We start from the raw sequence: 25,708 nt of genomic DNA, 5'->3' as shown, positions 1-25,708 counted from the left end.
TAGTGGATGAGTCTCCATTTTTTATGGCTGTCACACATGGTCCCAGTTAGTCCAGGGAACACAGTGAAAAACTGGACTCCAATTCCCCTCTCAGTGACGAGAACTTCAAGTCTTTCCAGACCTGGGGGTGAGGAAGACTTTCCAAATTTTACCTAAGAATGGCAGGATCCTGTCCTAGTGGTGGTGACAGGCAGCGATCACTAGGAGCACAGGAGACAGGGCCCTAGTAACGTAGCCCCTCCTGCTAATGCTAGCAGCTAGTAAAGGGCACAAACTCTGCATCCAGACTGCTGGGGTTCAATCACTGGCTTCCCCCACACAGCAACTACTGACCCAGGGCAAGTTGTCTAACTCACTTGCTGTGTAATCTCCTCTCTGTAAAACAGAGATGATGATAATGATGATAGTAGCCTATCTCTCATAGGGTTGTTGCAATATTTAAGTGAACTTTTATATGCAGAACCCTTAAAGATAGCTGGCCAAGAGCAATCACCATGTTTGTTAGCTGCCATTATTATTACCACCTCAAATACCTCTGTGACCCCAGCAGCCATGCCTTGAGTACCTGTTATGTGCTAAGCACTGTGTTGGGCATTTGACATGCATTAATTTATCTTGATCTTTAGAGTTGCCCCATAAGGCTGATATTATTAGGACTTGCATGGTCAAGATGAAGAATCTGAGGTCCAGAGAGATTAAATAACTTTCTCAGGGCAGGTCCCACAACTCAGGAGGGTCAGAGCTGAGAGCCTAGCCCATCTTCGAAAACCATTGCCTACCTCTCCCCTAAATGCTTTTCCAAACCCACACAGCCACTGTTCCCTTCAAGAGTAGTGTGCTAAGGACAGAATGAGCTTCTCCATCATACACTTGGATGGGGCTTTCTCCGCTGTTAGTTGCCCATTGACTTGGTCCTAAAAGTGAATCTGCTACCTTGTTCCTCACGTGATCCCTGGGGTGAGTTTCCTGGACACCCCTAGGGGAGAAGGCCCCTAAAGGCCAATGGTGTGCTCACATGTCCTCCTGGGCCCTACTAGAAGTGGGGCAGAGGGAGTCCAGCTATGGCTTTTTACATGCACAGGATCTGGTTTGGAAAAGGGGCAGGGCAGGAGGCCTGAGCTGTCAGCAAAGCCGCCACTCTTCTGCGCTGGCCACTCCAGAGAGCAGCCTTAGTGAACCCTTTGACGCTAGCCACCAACTCTGCCCCAGGCAATGAGCTAAGGTCTCTGCTTCTTGGCTCATCCTCTAGCCTCAACGGCTCCCCCTCCTCTGGCAACCAGGGGTATGGGCCCCTCAGTGGGCCTAGGCACAGCTGTGACTCCTTGAGTGTGGCTCTGGCTGGCCTGTTGCTATGTGCTCGTCTCTTCCCTCTCTCTGCTCAGCAGCAACCCCTTGACCATGGCTGGGGCACCCCTCCTCCCTCTGGGCTCCCCAGCTCCAGCTTTGGGTCTCACTCATTGGTTTGGATTCTCTTGTCCAAGTCCTGTTTTCTCCTCTGCTCTCTTTTGGGACCATCTCCCCTCATTCTGGGACCCTCGCTACCCCTCTCATTTTCTCTGGTTTCTAGCCTCTGTCGTCTTCTAGGCTCACAAGGCATGCAGTTCAAACAATGTATGTGTGTGTGTGTGTGTGTGTGTGTGTGTGTGTGTGTGTGTGTGTGTGTGTGTGTAGGAGGCTGGGTGGGGTGGGGAGGCACGGATTCATCTTGTAATTGAGTGCAGGAAGCGAGTGCAGGAGGCACTTTGGGCAGCAGGGACCTCCCTTTAGTCAGTGTGCAGTGCTGTGATGGCCCTGCCCTGGACCACCCAGGGGCACGTCCCCATTGGAGATTCTCCATCAGATTCCAGAAGGGGATTGTGAAGTCCCCTATGTGGTTATTAACAACGGCATTTGTTCCCAGGGGCCTGCGCAGGAATCCCTCGGCTCCCTGACAGGGCATCTCTTTGCATCTGCTCACATGACTCTTTCATTTCCTTATATATGTATATATGATTGTCTAATTTTTTAGGGCAGACAGATTTGATTGGAGCCAAAGTCAACTTGCCCATGGGGAAAACAAAATTTCACCGGATCAGTGGTTATTAAAGTGTGGTTCCCAAACCAGCAACATCAATGTCACCCAGGGAACCTCTTAGAAAAGCAAATTCTCCAGGCCTGCTGAATCAGAAACTCAGGAGGCCTGGCAATTTGGTTTTTCCAAGCCTCCAGGTGATTCTGATACCCAGAATGGGAGAACCTCTCCCCTCAATGCTTTCTCAAATCCACACTTGGCCGGCGTTCCCTCTAACCTCTTATCTTGGAGGAGGGATTGGATGCAGCATTGGCCTACTCAGGTTTCTTTATAAAAAGGCCCAGAGCAGCTTTCTGTTCACAGTTTTGTTGTTTTTAAGAGCCATAGATTTTCCTTTAATCTGAATATTAGATCTTAGAAAGGGAACTGGTGTCTGGCCTGGCTAAAAGGTAACGAACAGGAATATACTTCCTCAGTCTGGAGAGCAGCTTAGCACTCTTGCCCCTGCAGGCTCCCACCAGCCTTCGGGGACCCTGGCTTCTCCAGCCCTGACAGCGCCCTCCCTGGGCAGCTCTCTTTCAGTCTGGGGACATGGCCTGCAGCTGTACCTCTGTTCCCTTCTCCCTCTCTATCCCTTGCTTTGCTTTTAGTCTGTAGCTGCAAGGGGTTCTTGATTTTTCCCACAGATGCTTTCTGCATCTTTTTTTTTCTCTTGTCATGACAGCTCTTGAGTAAAAATGAGTGTGATGTCTTGGCTACATCAGCACATCATGTGCTGGGGCCTCTCTGGGGCAGTCGGCTCCCACGCCAGGCCTGGCCTCCTCCTCCCCGGGTGGGTGGATCCCGGGTGAAAAGGCCCAGCATCTGCCTGGCAGCACACACCCGGGACTCCAGAGAGAGCTCACATGCTTCAGGGTAATTAGCCTTAGGTTAATTTATCTGAAAAGAAACTCCCAAGGAGCAGTGCCCACCCGCCCCGCAGAATAGTTTCAATAACACTCAAGGTCTGGTGCAAAGCAGACAACATGAAGAAACACAGCAGATTTTAAGGCCTTTGATGGCCTTGTGCTGCAGCGGAGACCCAGATGCAGGTGGCCAATAGACCTCGGGGTGAGGGCCGCATTTTCCCTGGACCTCAGGCCCTGCCCAGGCATCTGCTAGGTGGGCTGCAGGAGGCAGCACACAGGCACCAGCCCATCCCTAGGGAAGCAGGTGCTGCCTGTTGTCTTGTTACAGTAGGTCTCTATATTGCCTTGTGAACTCAGACTTCACCGAATAAAATGATGCCTGAATTCAAGGGGGTCACCGCCTGGACCTCCTGTATTTGTTTTAATGGCGTGGGCATGTTGTTGCTTTGGTGGTGACTGGCAGTGGGCAGAAACAGTGACAGAGCATGTTCACTGAGTGCCCACTGAGGATGAGGCACTGTGTCAGCTGCCATCCATACCCCATTTAATCCTCACCACTGCTCAAGTGGACATGCCCTATTATTATTCCCAACTTCCAGATGAGCAAACTGAGATACAGAGAGGTGAAGTAACTCATGCAGAGTCACAAGGCATGGAGGCAGCAGTGGTAGGACTGGCACCTGGGCCTGTGAGGTGCCAAAGGCCATGACCTTATCCATCCTGCAACACAAAGGATCAGAAGTCACTCTTGTAGCCAAGATTGGCCAATAGGGGAGGATCCCTCAGCTGCCCTGGTTTGAGTATCAGGAGCCCTGGTGCCAGCTACCAGCCTCTGCTACCATCCAGCTGGGTCATCTTGGGAACTGGCTTAACCTCTGGGACCCCCATTTTCCTCTCCTGTAGTCAGAATCCAGGACTCCGGGTCCTGGCTCCAACACTGACTTGCCTGGTGACACAGACAAGTTATCTCCTCTCCCAAGTCCTCCTGGATCTCACAGTCTCAGTGTCCCTCGTGTAGGAAAAGGGGGTGGGCTGGGGGCTCCCCACTGTTCCCCCACGTTCTGTGAGGTTCTGAGTGTGCTCCTCAGCCCAGAGACATGAAGGTTTGTGCTGACACCGAGAAAAGCATGCCTACTGGAGGGAACAGGGAAGGGCTGCTGGCTCTGGGACCCGGGCTCACAGAGTCAGCTCCTGGTCCTGCTCGGCTCCACACGTGTTCCCATCAAGAGGCCAGGGCAGGATGGGCCCTGCCGAGGCAGCACAGACCAGAAGGGATGGGGATCCTGAAGGGCAGAAACCCAAATGTCCTTGAGAGGCAGGGAGGGGTCAAAGAGGCAGAGCTCCTCAGACCTCCTAAGAAGAGTTCTCAGTTTGTTTCCTGGTGGAGCCAGACTGAGACAGCTGGTGGGGATAAGTGTGTGTGTTTGAATGTGTGTGTGTGGTATGGTGTGTAGTGTGTTTGGTGTGTGTGTGTGAGAGAGGGAAGGAGAGAGAGAGAGCGAGAGCACCTTCATCCTCTTGACACTCGCTGGAAGAGTCTGGCTTGGCTGCGCAATGGCTGTGTGAGTTCATAGCAGTGGAGAAGTTGGCTTCACAGGGACAGAAAGAGGTCCCAGGACAGGTGAGTGGAGGAGGGCAGTGGGAGGAGCAGAAGCCACACCCTGCAGGGTACAGGATTGTCTTGGTCCCTAGGCCTTTTTCTGCTGAGGTCTCTGCAGAGCCTCTTTGTGCACTGTGGTTGCTTTGTAGAAAGAAATGCTTCCTTCCAGTGTCCTTGGAAACTCAGGTTGGTTTTAGGTCCCTTCAGATGAGAGAGTTTTGTGGGACTTCCGTTGAACTTTCTATACGTTCTTTGAGCACTTACTGGGTTCCAGGTGCTATAAAGAAAATAAAACTGAAAAAGTAAAGGTTGTCTTCAAGAAAAGCAACCTGGTGGGAGGCCAACACAGGCACAGCTGTCACTCCAGGCCAGTAGTCTGAGATGCAGGGTGTGACAGTCAAGGCACAAGAAAAATGCAGCGGGAGAAAGCGGAGGGAAAGAAGATTTTAGAGTGGGTGGCGCTAGCCGTCTGCAGAGAGAACCACTCACACTGTGCTTGCAGGGCGGGGAGAAGGGCATGAAAGGTGCAGTGGTGTGGAGCAGGAGAAGTGCCAGGGAGCTAGCTCTAAGGGTGCAGCCAACAGGGCGATGCCATTTTGTCCCAGGTAGGTTTTTAGGGTTAGCTAGGGGGAGGGGCTGAAGAGTGGGGGAAGGAGGTGGGTAGTGAGAGACTATATGGAAACAGGAGGCTGATGTCATTTTGTGGAAGTACTTGAATTCCAAGGTGGAGTTTGGACTTGATTAGGTAGGCCAAGCATTCTGGAAGAGTCCAGTTCTGTGTGTCCGTATCTGGTCTCCCATGTGCCATGGTCCTTCTCCACCTCCTCAGCACATGGCAAGTCCTGACCTCTCTTTTCCTTCCTGCTCTGAGCTCCAGCCTGAGAGGATGCTGACAGCTACTCAGTGATGTTGCACTGTGCTCTGGGACAACTGGAGTGATTTCCTTTTCATAAAACAAACTATGTGACTGCTGGATTCTGGGATGGATTGACATCTGGGGAAAGAAAACCTGACATTCCTTTGGAGAACTTATAATGACAATTTTCTACCTGTTGACTGCTTCTCTCTACTGGGGACTTCAGGCAAGGTTTGGATTTTTCAGATGGTCCAGAGCCGTGTCTTCTAATATGGTAGCCTTTGGCCACTCATGGCCATCAAGCACTTGCAATGTGGCCAATTCAAATTGAGATGAGCTCTGAGAGTGAAGCACATATAGATTTAAATACTTAGTACAAAAAAGAATGTGAAATACCTCATTGATACATAGATAGAAAGATAGATAGATAGATAGATAGATAGATAGATAGATAGATAGATAGATTACAAGTTGAATTGATGTTTTGGATATACTGGGTTAAGTAACATATTGTTGCAATTAATTTCACCTCTTTTCATTCTTTAACATGTGATTAACAGAAAATTTCACGTGGTATTTTTGTCTTTTATTATATCTATACTGGAGAGTACTGTTCTAGATGAGGGGTTGTCACACTTTTTCTGAAAAGGGTCACATAGTAAATATTTTGGTCTCTGTTGCAATTGCTCAACTCTGCTGTTGTAATGTGAAAGTGGCCCTATTAGTTTCTCATTGCTGTTGTAACAAATTAACACAAAGTTTGTGATGTAATACAACACAAATTTATTGCCTTACACCCAGAAATTCAACATGGGTCTCACCGGGCCACAGTCAAAGTGTAGGGAGGTCAGCATTTCTTTCTGGAGGCTCTAAGGGAGAATGGATGAATGGGTTTTCTTGCCTCTTCCAGCTTCTAGAGGTGACTCACATTCTTGGCTTGTGGCCCCCTCTTTCATCTTCAAAGCCAGCAACATTGAATGTCTTTGTGCTTCCTTCATTAGGCACATGGGTCCCTACTTTCTCTCTGCCTTCCTCTTCTACCTTTAATGCCTCTTATGATTACCTTGGGACCATGGGATAATTCATGATAACTTCCTGATCTCAAAGTCTATACGCTTAATCACCTCTGCAGTGTAAGTTAACCTATTCACAGATTCTCGGGATTTGGATGTGGATACCATTATTCTGCCTGGAACATGACCGTAGACAACACGTAATCAAACGGACATGGCTGTGTTTCCGTAGAACTATAAAAACAGACTGCCGACCTGCAGGCTCTAGCTTGCTGACCCCTGGCTTACAGAACATTTCTCTGGGGATGTTATGTGGGTATTTTTTGGCTGGACACTCCATGGAGAAGATTCTATGCTCCAGTAAGTTTGACAGACATAGTGTACCAGGTCCTTCTCTTATAGTAAAAGCTCTGAGAAGTTCTGCAGTAAATAAGCATGCTTAATTTTAATACAGTTTTCAAGCAATATGATCTTTTTCCCCTTGTAATACCCATGAACATATTGCAGACCTCAGATTCCAGGAACACGCTCTGGGAAACCCTGGTAGAGCCCAGAACAGGCTGCACAGAAAAAGTTGCCTCCAGTCTCCTGAGCTAAGGTCAAGACACCAGTCACGTCAGTTGAGATTTGATTAGAGAAAGCATTTTGGCTTCATTAAAGTTCATTAAATGAGCCATCCAGTGTAATTTAACTGAATAAAAATGGCTCAGATGGCTTTAACCCCCACCCCCTTTTACAGCAATTTAATTGAGGGAAAAGCAAATATATCAATGATGTAGGAAAATATTTCTTGGCCTTCAAGAAGAACGTTGGGCGGCAGCACTTGCTTCCTTGTCATAGGCATTAGATTTTAAGGGGTTGGCTCATGGGCCCTCCTTGGTGCTAGCAGCAGGCCTTGGTGACAAGATTATATGGTGCCTCCTTCCTTCCTACTGCTTCAACCCAAGGAGGCTGGCTAATAGCTCGTTTGGTGGTGGGCTGCAGATATCTCTGGTGTGGAGCTGATGGTGCACAGAAGTAGTCACAGGGTCACGACTGAGGAGGTGTAGATTCCCTGGCTCTTGGAGAAGTGGGCAGTAGGCTGCTAGTTTCATCCTTCTTCTGTGGTTTGTTCTTTTTTTTTTTTTTTTTTTTTTTTTTAGCAAAGTCTGTGTGGGCTTGGGCTTGGTGCTGCATCAGGGAGTTCTCTTTTCTTGCAGATTCTTCATTAGTTCTGGTCTAGAACAGCACTCTTTTCTTGCAGATTCTTCAGCAAAATCAAAAGAATCCTGGTATGGTGTGTTATGAGAAGGGGCTGATGGTCTCCAAGATGATTGCTATGATCTGAATATTTATGTGCCCCCAAAATTCACATATTGAAGTCCTCCCCTTCAAGGTGATGGTATTAGGAGGCAGGGCCTTTGGGAGGTGATTAGATCATGGGGGCAGAGCCCTCATGAATGAGATTAGTGCTCTACAAAAGAGGCCCCCGAGAGCTAGCTAGCCCCTTCTACCATGTGAGATTTAAGTGAGAAGACATCTGTCTCTGAGGAGGTGGATCCTTGAATCTGCTGCCCCATTGATCTTGGACCTCTTAACCTCTAGAACTAAGAAATAAATTCCTATTGCTTATAAGCCACCCAGTCTATGGTATTTTGTTATAGCAGCATGAATGGATTAAAACAAAAACCAAGGAGATATCTCTTTTATGGTGAGAAAAAAGAGGCTGGGCACAGTGGCTCATGCCTGTAATCCCAGCACTTTGGGAGGCCAAGGCAGGTGGATCACCTGAGGTCGGGAGTTTGAGACCAGCCTGACCAACATGGAGAAACCTCATGTATTTTTAGTGTCTACTAAAAATACAAAAAATTAGCCGGGAGTGGTGGCACATGCCTGTAATCCCAGCTACTCGGGAGGCTGAGGCAGAAGAATCGCTTCAACCCGGGAGGTGGAGGTTGCAGTAAGTCAAGATCATGCCATTGCACTCCAGCCTGGGCAACAAGAGAGAAACTCCATCTCAAAAAAAAAAAAAAAAAAGAAGAAAAGGGATAGATACTTGATGATGTTAGATCTTAAGAAAGAGGGAATTGCACCTTTCAAAATGCTGCCTTTGTGGATGAAAGAAATAAGATTTGCACCATAATGATTGCAGCCAGCAAGTCATAGACCCTGGGAGCTAGCAGGATTGGGAGGGGTTGGACATTCATTGTTTTCTGGTTAGCTGTGCTGGATGCACCAAGACCAAACGGTGCTCAAAAGAGTGCCTTTCTGCAAGCAGCAGAATGAATCCTCCAGGAAGAGTCAGTGACTGGGACATTTATATCTGGGATTCAAAACGAGCATGCCCCTGATTCTCTGTTATCTCTTTTAATAATCTTTTTGCAGGAAGAGGCTGGAGTACACCCAGGGGGTGGACAAGTGGGCAGATACCAGATTAGATCTTAGTGGCTGGAACCTGATTGGGAGGCTGGTTCCCTGGAGCCACCAAGCATAGACAGAGCAAGGGGGTGACAGAAAACCATGACTTGGAGGCTTTTAGGGATCACAGGGAGGCAGCCAACTTGGCCATCAAAGCCTCAGGGCAAATGAGGGGCCGAGAACAGGTATATTAGTTTGCAATTGCTGCTAGAACTCAATGCCACAATCTGGGTGGGTTAAACAACATAAATTTATTTCCTCACAGTTCTGGAGGCTAGAAGCCTAAGATCAAGGTGTCATTGGCAGGACTCGTTTGTTCTGAGGCTTCTCTCCTTGACTTGTTGGTGGCCATTTTCTCCTCCCTGTGACTTTACATCTTTTCTTTATGTCCGTGTCCTAATTCTCTTCTTATAAGGACACTAGTCATATTGGATTAAGGACCACCCATATGTCCTCACTTAACTTTAATTAGGTCTTTAAAAATCCCATCTCCAAATACAGACACAATGGGGGTTAGGATTTTGTTTGTTTGTTTGTTTTGTTTTGTTTTGTTTTGAGATGGAGTTTCACTCTTGTTGCCCAGGCTGAAGTGCAATGGAGCAATCTCAGCTCACTGCAACTTCCGCCTCCTGGGTTCAAGCGATTCTTCTCAGTCTCCCAAGTAGCTGGGATTACAGGTGCCCACCACCAGGCCCAGCTAATTTTTGGATTTTTAGTAGAGACGAGGTTTCACCATGTTGGCCAGGCTGGTCTCAAACTTCTAACATCAGGCGATCCACCCGCCTCAGCCTCCCAAAGTGCTGGGATTACAGGTGTGAGCCATGGCTCCTGGCTGGGTTAGGATTTTAAAAATGAATTTTGAGGGAATGAAATTCAGCCCATTACAACAGAAAACATTCAAGTGAGAGGGACCAAGGAGGTGTGGAGGTGGAGTGAGCATCCAGGAGCTGGAGTGGGAGTACACAGGTGAGGCAGTCTGGTTTAATAGCCCAGAGACACAGAGGACCTGCCACCAGCAATCCCTTACACATGCAAATCCTAAGACATACCTGCCCATTAGCCTGCCTCTGCCAGTAGAAGAGAAGGTGCTTCCAAATGTCAGCCCCACTCTTAATCCAGGAAATCCACAAATCCTTCCATCTTCAGGACCACTTTTTGGATGGGGCTTAATATCTCCTCAACTCTCAACCCCCAAACGGGCAACAGAGGGACTCATCTGGTTGGTTTCTCTTGGCAACAGGGTCCGTCTTGTTGACCCTTTTGTAACAGTAGGGTTCCCAGGGTAGACGATGAAATCCTCCCCATTTGTGGGCTCTATTCCTGCCATAGTTGGGTGCCACCATTAGGAAGGTCACAGGACTGCTTACTGTGCTGAGGTTTCTACTGATCAGAGGAGAGGTTGCCTGGGAGGACCCCTGTTCATTATGGGGTTAATGCCAGAGGTGACATCTCAGCTCTATCGTTCCTCAGGGCCCAGGGTTCAGCCATCTGTGTGTCTGGCTCCTTGTTCCCGGAGCACCCAGTAGCCACATCATCATCGTTTATTACCTCTGGACCCCAGAGTCTGGTCTGTGAGAGGGCCAGTTGTGCAGCACAAAATTAATGGCTTTGTTTGGTAGTCTCAGGCGAGAGATAGAAGGGGCAGTGTCACGGAACTTGATTTTGCGGAAGAGTTTGATGCATCATCTCGTAAAATCTTGCTCACCAAATTAATTCAATGATCAGGTGGCTTGGAAACTGGCCATTGACCCAAGCAAAAGTCAGAGACGGGTGATAATGTATCTATTAGGGAGGAAGTGCACAGAAAAGGCTGCTGCGGGTCTCAGAGGCAGGATGGTTCTTAATTAAACTCTTGTCTGATGAGCAGGATAACCAGCTCATCAATAATTGATGACAGGTGCATATAGTTGAGGCCCCAGCTAGAAGAAAAAATCAGGGGCAATGAGTTCCGAGTGGGTGGCAATTCATGTAGAAGCTTCTTTATTTACCCTGCACCACGAGAATTTATCAATGCCGGTGAGGGCAGGGTGGCCAGAGGCATGCTCTGCTTGTTTTGTGGTGTGTATATGTTTGCCTTACTTCTTGTCTTTTTTGTACAAGTTTGTTCCTGGGGCTTGGTGCTTCTACCGTGTGTCTGGCAGGGCATTGTGTACAGTTGCAAGGGTTGTGCACGCTGCACCCCTCCCTGAACTTGTGCAATACAGTTTCCAGTCTGCAAACAGGCACTGGGTTGTCTGTGTCTGTGGGCAGAGCACATGAGTGCTTCAGCCATTCCATCCATCCAAAGAGCGGGAGGAATCCAGGTGGGGCTTGATGGGTGGGGGAGGGGCAAGGGGGAGATGAAGCCGAGACAGCCCTGGGAGAGCAGGAGCCCACTTCCCCCTTAACAGGTGTCCCAGGACCCCTCCTTCCTCTAACTCGTAATGAGGCAATAATGCTATTTCTTATTCTTTATTTGCTGAGAATGTCTGTTATTTTCTTTCTTTCAGAATCCAATTTTCTTTTGACATTTCTGCCTAATGTAGCAAAGCATGACCTTTGTGAGAGGACATCGCTGGCAGCCTGCTCTCTGCCTCGGGTTCCTCAGGACTCCCTGCCTGCTCCTCCCTCTGAGATGGGCAGGGCTGCCCATTTCACCTGGACTGCTCCTGTCTCCTGGCCTGCTAGTTCCCACCAGTTGCTTTTGTACCTTACCAGGGGCACGTTCTTCAGGGCTCAATAAGTCTGAGCTTTCTGGCTGCCAACTGCCCACTGGATGCAACTGCTCAGCTTCAGAACCATGGGTTTTGTTCAGGGAGGCACTGGAGAGGGGTAGGGAGCTAAAGGCAGGGGACGGGCATCTTCCCAAAGTGCAGCAGGGATTACTTCGTGGATTTGGAAGTTGGGGGCTTGTCCAGCTTTTGCTGCCGTTATGCTGTTGTGCATAGAGTAAACCAGGCAAAATAGAGCAAAACAGAAGATTTCTACCTGGATGAATCAAACACTTAGATTTAATAAAACCTCATAAAGGCCAATGGCAATGGAGACTCAGAGTGGTACCAAATCCTGTTGTCCTGAACCCCAGGTTCGAACTCCTGGTCTAACAGGGTGTGGTCAGTGACTCAGCGGGAGTGTGTGTCTGGTCTCCAGCTCCACCCTTCTGAGCAGGAGCTGGGCTGCTGCATGGGGCTTTGCCCCAGGTGGTGTCCTCAGGTGGTCATCACTGCAGTTCTTCTTTTATCACACCTTTCTTTCTGATTGGTGGGGAAACAGTGGAAGTTTGTAGGAATAAGATGTATAGTCATTAGGGGTTTTGTGGAGCTGAACATAATGGATGGCTTAGGTGTATAGGCTTTTAGTGAGCATGTGCTTTCATACCAGAGGTCTCAGCCTTGCAGAGAGGAGGTTGGTGACAGTGTAGGGCCATGGGGACTATCCTAGAGGCTTAAAAACTCTGAACAGAGAGGGTACCGGGTACAGGGAAGACAGCAGAACAGTAAACTTGGGAGACATCTACCTATGTTTCTGTCCCTTCTCCTCCAGTCTCCTGCATCCCCAGCATGAGGCTGCCTCCCCTGCACAGTCATGGGCCATCTCAGGGACCTAGCCAGTTCAGGCCGGGGTAGAACCAAGCCACCTCACCAAAGAGGGCTGCATCCAATGAGAAGGGGAAGCCATGTCCCTTTGGTTGTTCTTGTATTTTAGTGTCTGGTCCTGTTATGAACTGGGTAGACTTCCTCCCTATGTGATCTTACCCAGCCTCAACCTCTCCCACGAGCTCTAGACCCAGGAATCCAGCAGGCAATTTGACTTATCTCTTTGGATAGCTAACAGTGTGTCAAACTTCATATTTGCAAGGGGAAGGTATCTATCCCATTGCCTCCATGTGATCCTTTGGCAGGCTTTCTTGTTCTACTCAGTGATGTCACCATTTACCTGGCCACTCAGTTCTCTTTCTCTCCTCTCCAAAATCCAATCCAATAGAAATCCTGGCAGCTCTACCTCTAATACCTATCTTGAATCCATCCACTTGATTATCTCCACTCCCTTCTCTTGGTTGGAAGACTGTAGCAGCCTCCTAGCTGGCCTGCCAACTTCTAGTCTTGGCCTTCTATTTTTAAAAATGGTAATTAGACTAGGTCACTTCTCTGCTGAAAACCATCCAGTGCCTTCCCATCACTCTTTAATATCAAATCCAAACTCCTCCCCATGGCCAGCAAGTGTGGCGTGAATCCCTCTCCCACTTATCCCAAAGCACTCCTCACTACTTCCTGACTGGCTTCCTTCCTGGTCCCCTGGATCTCTCAGGCCTTGACACTTGCTACTTCCACTGCCTGAAATACTCCTCCCTTGGTACTTAGCTCTTTCTTCTTCTTGGCTCAGGCCCGATGCTACCTTCTCAGAAGGCACCTCTCTCTGAGCCCTCCCCACTCCTCTATCAGTTACTTACATCATGGCGTTGATACTCTTCCTTCTGCTTATTCATCTGTAACTTGAATATAAGATTCCAGAGGGAACTTCCCTTCCCCCTCAGTGGTCAACTCCCTCATTCCTCAGTGTAGCCTCAATAAATATTTGTTGTAGAAGTCATCCAAATATAGGTGCGTGTGTAAGCATATGTGTGTGAATAAACAAGAGTCTGTGTTTGCCTTTAGTACCTACATGTTTAATAGACACAAGTATACACACATCGTGTTTGTGTGGATAGATATTTACCTAAATGGAATCAGCACTGCCATTTATTCCCATCAGTAGATGAGTACATTGTTCCTGGGATGCCACTTCAATTCTAGCAGTGTCTAACTGCTGCTTTAAGGGCTGTTATCACATCAAAAGTTGTTTGTTGAGCCTGGCAAAGTAATAACTGTGGGCGTGTTTCTTCTTTTATCCAGAAGACTAATGGCTGCTCCTTTCCCCTGTACATCCTAATGAGAACAATTAAATAGCCATTAGGAGGAGAACAGACGTGTGAACAAAAGGCTGATGTCTTGATCATTGGTGGGCATGTTTGTCGGGAGAGACACTGGCTAAAAGGAATTGTAGGTGACCTGCAGAGTTTTTCGACCTGTGTGCATGTTAAGAATGCTAGTGGGCTTATCTACTCTGAGAAATCCCTGTCCTCTTAGAGAAGGATGACTTCATAAAGGCTCTGTAAACTTTTATTGTGGGGAGGGTATATGGGAGAACGACCATGAGAATTTCACGGTTTCTTTGATTTGTAAAATCTTGCCCTTTAAAAGCCCTCAAAAGCCTATCCAAACCTGATCTATGCCCTCAACTATTAGCAGATGTATCGCTAGCCTAACAGCATGAAGAAGAAGAAGAAGAAGGAAAACAAAGCCAGGCTCCAGTGAAATGATTAAGCTTACTACCTAGAGCATTATTTGTGCCAGACTTGTTTTAAAATTTCCCTTTATTTGTCAATCTTGCAGAAACCTGTCAAGTAACCGGCTCACCACACTCTCGTGGCAGCTCTTCCAGACGCTGAGTCTTCGGGAATTGTAAGTTTGGTTTTGAAAACTGTCCAGGTACTGAAGTGCTGATAATGGGTGGATGGGGAGAAGTGTCAAGCAATGGAACTACCTGAAGGCTGAGCATACCTCTACTCAAAGAGCCTACTTGGGTTGGTTGACATAGAGTGTACCATGTTCAGTGAGAGCAATTAACCCTGTTGCTTGACTTCTGATGCTGTTTCTGGGCACAATCTATTTCAGAAGACAGGAGTCTCTTCTTTTATTATGACTTAGTTTTGTGATCTATAGGTAATTAGTTATAATAGTATAAATATTTATAATAAAAAATTTATAATAAATAACATTCATAATATATAACTTTACAGACTATTAGGCATGCTTTCATTTATATAACTTTAGATTTATCATCATAAGAGTCATAAGAGGTAGATATTACTATTCTCTGCATTTTATGGGTGAGGATTGTGAGCCCTAGACAGACATGTGAGACTCAACTAAGACCACATTTCTAGGGCCTAGCCAAGCCGGGACTTGAACCCACACCTTCTGACTTCAAGTTACATGCCTTTTCACCACTCATAATCTTCTTCAGCTTATTTGACTTGAGTGCTGGCATGCCAAGGGGTTTTGGGAGGCCATATATTTTTTCAATCTGCATGTGGACTGGTTAGCTTTGCTGTGGTCCAAGGCTGATCAGGACACCCCTATCCCAGCCAGCCATTCTGCACAAACAAACGAAGGCCGGATGAGTGAACATTCGTGACCACTGCTGGAAAAAATAACTCGTGTTGATGAGTGATTCATCGGGGTCATCTCTGTGCATGAAGGACATCATATTATGTTGAGGGTATAAATCAAGGAATAAATTGAAAAGGAATTGAGGCATGGATCAAGTTAGGGAGTCAGAGTTCCAGAGACACCGCTCATGTGTTCCCTCTTACTTGGTGACGCAGATCCAAATTCACTGAATGCTGAGTGCTTTGCTCTCTTTACCAAGAGGCAATGACCTTGGACCTCTGCCTATGCTGTTGGCCTTTCAACTTATTTTCCCTTCACCTAGCAAGACCTGACTTCATGGATGCGTCAAAACCTTACCTTTTCAGACCCAGCTCTTGATGCTTTACATCAAGCATCCCAATAGCCTATCACCCCGTGATGACCTTGTGTACTGTAGGTGGAAAAGATAAATTAACATGACTACTACGATTTACTACTAACACTGATTTCTGAGTTCTTCCTCTGTGCCAGGCATTGTGCCAAGCAATCTATTAAGTTGTATACTTAATTTAATTTAATCCTTATGGCAATTACGTAAGGTAGGAATTATTACTATCAGTTCACTTTGGAGGACACTGAGATGCTTAGCAAGGTTAAGTATCCTGTTTAAGGTCACTCACTGAATAGTGGCAGTGTATGGACCCAAAGCCTTGACCAGCGTGCTCAGTTATCTCCCAATGTTTTCAGTCTGTTTCCAACACAAGGATCTATTCTACCACAATTTTAAAAAAACACATGACTGTGGTCTTTCTTAAGTTACCCTAGAACTGACTGAGGGCCTTGGGGGATCTCTTTCTTGGGTGTCTTGCATGTAATTATTCTGGAACCTGTAGTCCCTTCATCTCAGGAGGCCAGGGATGGTATCTCTCCAGGGGACATAGGGGGTCTGCTGTTGGCTGAATTATTGAGAAAATGTTCAGTGCTCTTTCTAAAAAATTATTGGATGTGAAATCAATGGTGTGCTGCTGCCCTGGTGACCTGTTTCGTGGAGTTTTAGAAACAGTTGTTCCGTGGATATATATTTAAAGAAAATGTCAGATTTCTCCCAGAGGATCATGGGATTCTGCATTCATCTTTGCCTGGGATCAATACACCAGTGAGCTAGATGTAACTTATGGAGGAATGAAGACATTCCCTCCAGTGCGAGTCAGTGTGTGAGTGCCACCATGTCCATGGTGTGTTTTATTTCTGTCATATTGTTAACTAAGAAAAAATCATATTGGAGAATAAAGAAGCCCCCCTCTGAGGAGCAATCACCCTAGTAGGGGTCTATTTTTTGAAGAAGAATTGAATCTTGAGAGAGGAAAATTCATCTTTTGGCTGGAGGGGCCGCGTGTTGGCTCTTAGCTGTGGCTATGATTAAAATCCAAACAATCCCAATTCCTGGCAAATGGAAGAGGGGGTAGTATTTTCTTGTCTGACTTCCTGATTAGTCCACATGGCGCCATCTGCCATGAGCCATCTAGACTGCCAGGGTCTGCTCGATGGAGCCTGTGGGCTGGGGCGTGGGGATGGGTTGTGTGTTTCCAGGAAGAAAGAATTTTGGCCCTGGAGGAGAAAGGGCTCAGTGTGTTGTGGAGCCAGGAAAGCCACAGGCCAGAAGTGTGAGGTTTAAGTGACCCTCTGCAGGGACAGAAGGGGCAGAGGGTGTGCAGCAATTCCTTAGCATGTTTCTTTCCATCACTAAGGACCTCTGCTGTACCCCAACCAGCCCCTTGTCCAGTAGAGGATCCTTGCTGTAAGAATGGAAGGGCTGAGTGTCCACGACTTTTCCAGTAGGGAAGAAGGAGAAGGAAGAGGCACATCTTGAGCATCTAATGTGTGTGAGGTTCTGTCTTATCCTTGGAACAATCCCACAGGGACGTAGCAGTATGACCAGTGTTACAAATGAGGGATTTGAAGCTCGGCTAAGTTAAACAGCTAGTTCAAGATCACATGGCTAGTAAGTGGTACATCTGGGAATGAGTGTTATGATTTTTAATATTATCACTACCCCAATCTGCTGTTTCCAAAGACCATGCTGTTTCTCTTATCTGACTCAAGCAACACACCCTACATGCTCGGCCTCTCCTTCCAGAAGCCCCTCTCAAGATGGTGGGTCTCTTGAGTGGAATCAAAGGAAAAAAAAAACAAGTTACCATCTCAGAGTTCCTGCAGTGTACCAAGACCTTTCCTTTACTTTCTCTCATTTGTTTTTGTGGGATGAGGGGGATGGTCTTGGCCAAGCCCCTGACTCACAGCTTCCCCTCTGTCCAGGGGGGCGTACCTCTTATTGAGTGAATCTGAAGCATCTTCGCATCTTCCATGACTTGCGTCAGAGTAACCAGCACAGTTTCAATGGCACAGGTTGGAAAAATTTGACGTGGCATTGTGCAGTGCTCTCAGAAGTTTCTGGTTATGGCAAGATGATTTTTTTTTTCCTTGCGGAGAAGATTAGAGCTGTCTGTCCAAAAATCAGAGCAAGAATCAGAGAGATTGTCTTAGAGATAAAGAATGAATTAGGAAGAAAAGAAGCTTAGATTCTGAATCTCAAGATACAATTTAGGCAATGGCAAGAGGTCTCAGAGGATGTAGACCCACAGCACAGAAACACTCCAGCAGGACCCTTAATGTATCTTGAACAGGCTTCTCTGAACACCCTGCATGCACGGAGCAGACATGATGAAAATAGATTGGAGTATTTCATTTTGTTTTAAAGGAAAGTGATAATTACCTCTAGTATCATTTGAAGATTTAATCAACTTGGTAAAATATTAACTCAGTAGCCGGGATGGGTTTGGGCTGGTCCTGGTGCATTTCTCTTCCCAGTCTTGGCCGTGACGACTTTCCACGGTTCTTGGAGACGTCACTAAACAATAATGTTACTAATAGTATTACTATAGTGATCATTTCTGGCCTCTTAATAGCTTCTTTTTGTTCCCAAATCATGCTAACATATATTATCATGAATCTTCCTAATAAATTTGTGAAGAAGGAAGGTCGAGCACAATGATCCCCATTTTACTGGTGTTAAAAGAGAACCTTAGAGAGTTGAGTTATTTACTGTATTCGTTTCCTAGGCTGCGTTAACAAATTACCACACACTTGCTGGCTTAAAACAATAGAACATTATTTTTTCACCATTCTGGAGGCCAGAAGTTTGAAATAAGGGAGTTGGCAGGGTCACACTCCCTTCAAAGGCTCTGCAGGAGAACCCGTCCTTGCCTCTTCCAGCTTCTGGTGGCTCCTGGTGTTTCTTGGCTTGTGGCAGCATCACTTCAGCCTCTGACTCCATCTCACGTGCCTGCCATCCCTGTCTCTTTGTCTTTAATCTCCATCTTCTTTCTTTTTCTATTTCATTTTATATTTTTGAGACAGTCTCGCTCTGTAGCCCAGGCTGGAGTGCAGAGGCGTGATCTTGGCTCACTGCAACCTCCGCCTCCCAGGTCCAAGTTATTCTTCTGCCTCAGCCTCCCAAGTAGCTGGGATTACAGGCGTGCACCACCATGCCCAGTTAATTTTTGTGTGTGTGTGTATTTTTAGTAGAGATGGGGTTTCACCATGCTAGCTAAGCTGGTCTCAAACTCCTGGCCTCAACTGATCTGCCCGCCTTGGCCCCCCAAAATGTTGAGATTACAGATGTGAGCCACTGCGCCCAGTATTTCTTTCTTTTTTAAGGGTACCAGTCATTGGATTTAAGGCCCACCTGAAATCGAGAGTGATCTTATCCCTTGATCCTTAACTTGATTACATCTGCCAAGACTCTATTTCCAAATTAGGTCACATTCACAGATACTAGGGGTTGGACTTGGATATATCTTTTGGGAGGACTCAACTAAACCCAGTGTATTCACTCGAAATGATACAGCTGGCCCAACTCATATCTTTGGTTTGTGTGCTTTTCCTACCATCTGACTGTTGTTATCTCAAGGAGGCCTGTGTTGATGGCTCCATCCTTTGGGGATCCTTTACTGGGTGACAGCAGGGCTGTCCTGGCTGATCTGGGTCCCCTCCTCATTTTCCACTGCCTGGCCCCAGGACTGTCACTGGAAGTGGTGTTGCTGTGCAGGGAAGAAGAAAACCACTAGAGTGATGACCGGAGGGAATCAGTGTTTTCTAAATATCCAGTGGTGGCCTTGGCTGTGCTGCAAAGTGCCTGTCCTTACAAGCTCAGATGGGGCTGAGTTAATCTGTGGGGAGCCCTCAGGGCCCTGCAATTAGGCCCCAGGCCATCTTGGGGCAAGGGCTGGGTGTTGGTAAGCTTTGCCTTGCAGCAGCTGCTGCTGTATTATTCATGGGACTGCCTGCATTATTCATGAAGCATGGAAAGCCATGCTTTAGGTTCCACAGGACTGCACCCAAAGCCCTGGCTAAAGGCTCCCCTGCTTGAGATCTGGTTCAGTGGGAGGAGGGACACAGGATGGACAGCATCATTTAGATTTAGGATGTACCGGTCTTTGCTTCTTGCCCACCTCACCATTTGAATCCTCTCTTGTCCAGATATAAAGACGATTGTGGATTTGCTCAGTGGGCTGTCTAGGGTGTCATTGTTTTAAGACTCAAAATGTTTTCTGCTGTGTGTGTGTCTTGTTCTCTTGGAGGAAAGTCCAGAAGGATGGGGGGAGAACCCCACAGTTCTTTTGCAGTTTCCTATAAACTCAATTGGAACAAAGGACCAGGTTTCAAGGTGCATCCCAGCTGCTGGATCAGGCCCTGTAAGCAGGACCCTGGGGGGAAAGGATGGAAGGAAGCAGAAAATTTGTACAAAGCCTTTGCCTGGCAGCATCCTTGGCACATCCCAAACATCTCACCTAATTCTCTGGCCAGCCTCAGGACATTCTGATGCTGTCTGCCTTTGTGGGGCCATGGGATGCTGGGATGTGCAGCAGTGCAGGGACCAGACAGGAGGCAGCACAGCCTCAAGTGCTATGTGGCTTGTGGCAATGCAGCCAAGCCCCTCGCCTGTCTAGTCTTTTCCACCCAGGTGGATAATTTGTATTTTTACACCTACTTAATAATGAATGACTGCATCTTGTCAAGTGAGCAGCTGGGAAACACCAGGCTGACCTGGTTCAGTTCACATATATTCAAGCATCTGGACCCTCCTTGTCATTCTAGCAGGGCGACCAGGCCTCTCCTTGCAGCCCCTGTAGGGTGAGCCCACACCGCTCCACCTCCTCTGGCTTGTCTTTCCTGCATACACTGGGCAGCTCATCTGGCCTTCTGCTCTCCTTGTCGTGAGGGTTAAGTGAAGTAATGCGTGGAAGGCATTTAGTCTAGTGTTGGCACTATGGCAAGTGCGATGCTAATATTATGATCCTATAATGTCTATTACGTTCCTCTCAATTTTTCCTGTCTACCTTTTCTCTTTTCTCTGTCTCATGTCCAGCTACACAGGCATCTTGACATAACCCCAAGGCAACACGTCCAAGGCTTCTTGACTTCATCCTTCCCTTTCCCCTTCTAGGACCTTGGTCTCTCCCTCCCCAGCCTCACCCCCATCCCAGCCTCATTCCTAATGTGTCCTCTCTTCCTTTCCGCTGGTTCTTTATCTTCTGTTTTCAACCAAAGACAGTTCTCCCTGCCGTTGATTTCCTGTCTCTTGGAGCTTAAAATCTTGGGGTCATCTTTTGCTTTTTCCTCTTCTTTTATCCCCTGCAAAGCACCACGTACCATTTTGCCTTCCTTGTGATGCTAACTGGATCTTCTCTTCCCTCTCTCCAGTTTTTCCCACTCCACTCTAGGCCCATATTAACTAGGCAGCAGTTCTCAAGCGGTGGTCCAGGGTGTCCTGGGGGGCCCTAAGACCTTTTCAGGAGACCATGAGATAGAATCTGTTTTCATAGTAACACTGAGCCATTATTTGCCTTTTTCACTCTCATCCTCTCATGAGCGTACCGTGTTTTCCAGAGGCCACAGGACGTGATAACATCATTGCTCTGATGATGCATGGAGTTTGTGCTAATGTATTCTGGAGTTTTACATCTTTCTCAGTGTTAATTTCTAATTGGTAAATACTGATAGATATGACTCACATAAACAACAGCTCTTTGAGGCCCTCAGTAATTTTTTTTGAGAGTAAATGGAGTTTTGAAACCAAAAGTTTGAGAATTGACCTGGACCCTGCCAGTCTATATGGTGCCTATGTGTGAGTTAGAAAAGATGCCCCATCTGGGTGCATGTAGCCGCATACCAGGGTTACAGCTGGGTCTGGCCAAGAGTGTGCAGAGTGGATTTTATCCTCTGTTTATCCCTTTGGTTGAGTACTTTGAGAAATGCTCAAACTACACAACTGTACATGTTGACCCTGTGTTTATAAGCAATCCTAATCAGCTTCTCAATCTCTAGTTTTCCTCCTCTCCAGCTTATCCTGTACACTATTGTTGGATTTCTCTTTTTACAGACTTCTTTGTCCACATTGTTCTCCAGTTCTAGAGGCCTCAATGGTTTTCCCTGCCTCCTGGATGAATTCCAAATTTCCTGATGTGGCAGTAAAAGTCCTCTACTATCTGGCTTCCACTCGCCCTTCCAGCTTTGTTTCCCAGCACTCCTTAACACATTTGCTGTCCTGCTAAGCCTTTCTTTTCTGTTTTCACACCTCACCTACAACTTCCCTTTGCCTTTGTTACTTCCTTCTACTTACCCCCACCCCCCATGCCACCCCCCGACCCCAACATGGTCTTTGCCTACACAAGCTCCTGAAGTCAGGGCTCCTAGCTTGCTCCTCTCTGCTTCTCCCATGCACCCAGCAATGCCTTGCACATGACAGATGGGGTGGAGAGTGCATGAGTTTTGAAGTCCAGCACACTGAGGTTTGAAAGTGTGCTGTCTTGCACACCAGCCAAAGGACCTTGCACATGTGACTTAACCCCTCCAAACATCAGAGAGGGCCCCTCCCTCCTTGCAGTTCTGGCCATCTCCCAGGGTTGTCGTAAGAAGCAAATGCTCAGTAAGGGTTAGTTCCTTTCCCTTCACCTTTCTGACAGAGTACCACATGCAGAGAGTACTTTTAGGCTAAGAGGATGATACCACGTAGGGGTATTTGCACATTCTGCCTCCGGTGTCCTAGTAACTAGAAAGCACTGATTCCTTTCCCCAGGGGCCTCACGTTTTCCTGAAAGCTGATTAATTTTGATGCATACTTAACTATTTTGGAGTTTTCCAGTTGTCAAAAATATCCTAGGTCTTAGTGCGGTGTGCCCAAGTGCCCCTCCCTCTGGGTTCCAACAGATTCATCTCCCTGATGGTCCAGAAAGAGAATCATGTTTCCTCTAATGATCCAGGCATTCAGATTTATCGGGTGCTCTTTACTCTGAGTTTTGGATTGATTAATGCTGTTCATCATCTCCTTAATAATCCCATTGAGAGGGGAGGTGACATGCCTCAAGTCATAAGGAAAATCAGTAGAGAAGGAGGTCCTTGAAGGTGACTCTTCCCCTATCAAACATTCTTCTTCACCAGGCTGAGTGCTCCTGGAGGACAGGGACTGTCTTCTTCATCTCTGTGCCAGCAGCACTCAGCCCATGGCCAATTATGGAGCAGGTGCTTATTAAGAATTTATTGAATTTATGAAAGAATAAAGCTGGTCCCAGGATGGGCTTTGAGCATATCTTGGAAATAGATAACCACCTACTCCCCCAGGGAGAGTCAGTCAGTCTCATTCTCTCTTTTTCTCTCTGTCCTTTAACAAGAATTTATATGCCAGGCTCAGTTCTAGGTTAGGGAATGAACAAAACAGGCAATGTTGCTGACCCCAATGGAGCTCAATTTTTATTCAGGGAGACAGATAAACAAACTAATTAAAAATAAATATTTAAAGTGATGCCAGTAGTGATAAATTCTAGAAAGACAAATATAGCATGGCAAGGGACTGGGCAGTGTTAGACTGAGAGAGCCAGCCTTGTAGAGATGTTGGGTAAGAGGTTGGCAGGCAGTGGAAACAGCAAGTGCAAAGGTCCTGGGGTAGGAACAAACCAGTCAACAGGTGACCTTGCAGACACCAAGGTCAGTGTGGCTGAAGAGGAGGAGGGAGTGAGGGAAGATGAGGTCAGAGAGACGATGGAGAATGGTGCAGATTATTTAGGGCTTTGACTTTGATTTTCAATGAGATGGAAGGCCATTGGAGGGTTTTGAGAAGAGGAGCATCTCGAGCTGATATCTCTTTTTTTTTTTTTTTCTTGAGACAGAGTCTTGCTCTGTCATCCAGGCTGGAGCGCAGTGGTGCAATCTCGGCTCACTGCAAGCTCTGCCTCCTGGGTTCACGCCATTCTCCCGCCTCAGCCTCCTGAGTAGCTGGGACTACAGGTACCCACCACCACACCAGGCTAATTTTTTGTTTTTGTATTTTTAGTAGAGACGGGGTTTCACAGCATTAATCAGGATGGTCTTGATCTCCTGACCTCGTGATCCGCCCGCCTCGGCCTCCCGAAGTTTTGGGATTACAGGTGTGAGCCACTGTGCCCGGCCGCTGATATCTCTTTAAAAGGATCTCTTAGACAGTTGCATTAAGTGAGGTGGATTTCTTTATTTTTTATTTTTGAGACGGAATCTCGCTCTGTTGCCAGGCTGGAGTGCAGTGGTGCGATCTCAGTTCACCGCAACCTCCATCTCCTGGGTTCAAGCGATCCTCCTGCCTCAGCCTCCCGAGTAGCTGGGACTACAGGCGTGCGCCACCATGCACGGCTAATTTTTGTATTTTTAGTAGAGACAGGGTTTCACCATGTTGGTCAGGATGGTCTCAATCTCTTGACCTTGTGATCCGCCTGTCTTGGCCTCCCAAAGTGCTGGGATTACAGGCATAAGCCACCGCGCCTGGCTGGATTTCTTTTTTTAAAAAAATGAGTTTATTGTTTTAAAACTACAATTTATGGACTTAACAAGGACTTTTCCACTTCTTTTGTAACCTTGTTAAATCCCTCCTCCCCTTAATCCCTGAACAGGTCGGGTCCCCCTTGTCCTCATAGCCCTGGGAGGGTCCTGGGCCATCTTCGGTTCAGAGGTTCCCTTCCCCTCTCTCTTTGCCCACAGGCAGTTGGAGCAGAACTTTTTCAACTGCAGCTGTGACATCCGCTGGATGCAGCTCTGGCAGGAGCAGGGGGAGGCCAAGCTCAACAGCCAGAACCTCTACTGCATCAATGCTGATGGCTCCCAGCTTCCTCTCTTCCGCATGAACATCAGTCAGTGTGGTGAGTGAGTGGCCGCCTGGCCCAGCTGGCTCCAGGGAGGCATCCCTCAGACACCAGAGATGGTGCTGGACGTTACCTTGGGATGCCAGAGCCTTCCTTTCGAAACACCCTCCCAGCCTTGAACTCTGCAGTTGTGTGCAGACCTCCTGACTCATCATTCCCCTTCTTGGTCATTCCTGTCCCTTTGTGCACCGGCCATAGGAAGACTGGTTTCAGGAATTCAGACAGGAGTTAAATGTGCTCATTCTCATCACACCAGATTCCCTTTCTCCCTGTGAGTTACCTGTCAACCAAACCTGAAGGAGTGTATCTCAAAGTATGGTCTCTGGACTCCCTATGGCAGCAGCTTCTAAGGAGTTTCTAGAAAAGCAGATTTCTGGGCCCAACCACAGACTTTGAGAATGTCTGGGGATGGGTCCCAGAAATCTGAATTTTAAGCAAGCTCCCCATTGGGAGACTGAAACACTACTATTTAGATAGCCAGAGCCCAAAGTGTAATGATGCCATTGAGCTTAATTGCCAGAAATGCATTCCTTAAGCACTGCCCCCATCCCGCAACCTGCCGCTGCAATGTGGGAGACTGCAACTGCATGGGCTTCAATTCTGAGTTCTGATGTCTACTGGGGAGGTGATGTAAAGCGTCCTGGATTTGCGGGTCTTCCAAGAACTCAAGCAGGTGGTGTTAGAGTCATTACTGGGCAAGGCAAGAAGTGCCACCATCAGCCCCATGGACAGAGCTTCCTTTGGGTAGTAAGTGTTTGCCTGTCTTTTCACCCACTTTGTCTGGCTCCCAGACCTTCCTGAGATCAGCGTGAGCCACGTCAACCTGACCGTACGAGAGGGTGACAATGCTGTCATCACTTGCAATGGCTCTGGATCACCCCTTCCTGATGTGGACTGGATAGTCACTGGGCTGCAGTCCATCAACACTCACCAGGTAGGCATACTGGGCTTCAGCCCCATCAGGAGGCTAGGGAGTGATCACATTGTAGTCTTGAAGAAGAGGGAAAATTTGCGGTCTTGTTACTATAGGAAAAAACACATAGACTTGGGTTACATGCAGCTGCAATATTTTCTAGCCATTTTGCTCTATACATGCTACTCAACTTTTCTGTAACTTAGGTTTTGCTTCTTGTAAAACGGGCATAGTACTGAACTACCATTCACCTCATAGGGTTAATAGGAGGATGGCCTGAACTGTTGCCTATGAGGAGCCTGGCATTTGGCCAGTGTGCTTTCACACAAAGATCTCCTTCGCCTTCTGCTCAGCTTTCCTTTTGATTCCTAAAGGTATTTGGGGATTAGGTAGCAGAGCCATCCTTGTAGAAGCTGTTTGATTGTTATCTTTTTATTGGGGTTTTCAGACCAATCTGAACTGGACCAATGTTCATGCCATCAACTTGACGCTGGTGAATGTGACGAGTGAGGACAATGGCTTCACCCTGACGTGCATTGCAGAGAATGTGGTGGGCATGAGCAATGCCAGTGTTGCCCTCACTGTCTACTGTAAGTGCATGCTATTGTGGGGG

At 47.3% G+C, this 25,708-nt stretch overlaps 1 protein-coding gene across 6 annotated transcripts in view; it reads left to right on the top strand.

Moving 5' to 3' along the window:
• Nucleotides 1-25,708, top strand: part of NTRK3 (neurotrophic receptor tyrosine kinase 3) — a 382,386-nt gene that overhangs the window by 95,807 nt on the left and 260,871 nt on the right. For all 6 annotated transcript variants that reach the window (XM_030814963.1, XM_030814966.1, XM_030814962.1 and 3 more), the window contains 4 exons: nt 14,197-14,265; nt 24,022-24,179; nt 24,974-25,116; nt 25,544-25,685. In XM_030814963.1, the coding sequence (XP_030670823.1) occupies nt 14,197-14,265; nt 24,022-24,179; nt 24,974-25,116; nt 25,544-25,685 (512 nt within the window). The remainder of the gene's footprint in view (nt 1-14,196; nt 14,266-24,021; nt 24,180-24,973; nt 25,117-25,543; nt 25,686-25,708) is intronic.

Source organism: Nomascus leucogenys, chromosome 6 (assembly GCF_006542625.1).
Source record: "Nomascus leucogenys isolate Asia chromosome 6, Asia_NLE_v1, whole genome shotgun sequence".
Taxonomy (NCBI): Eukaryota; Metazoa; Chordata; class Mammalia; order Primates; family Hylobatidae; genus Nomascus; species Nomascus leucogenys.
The sequence above is the reverse complement of the archived record's forward strand: the minus strand, read 5'-3'. Positions and strand labels throughout refer to the sequence as shown.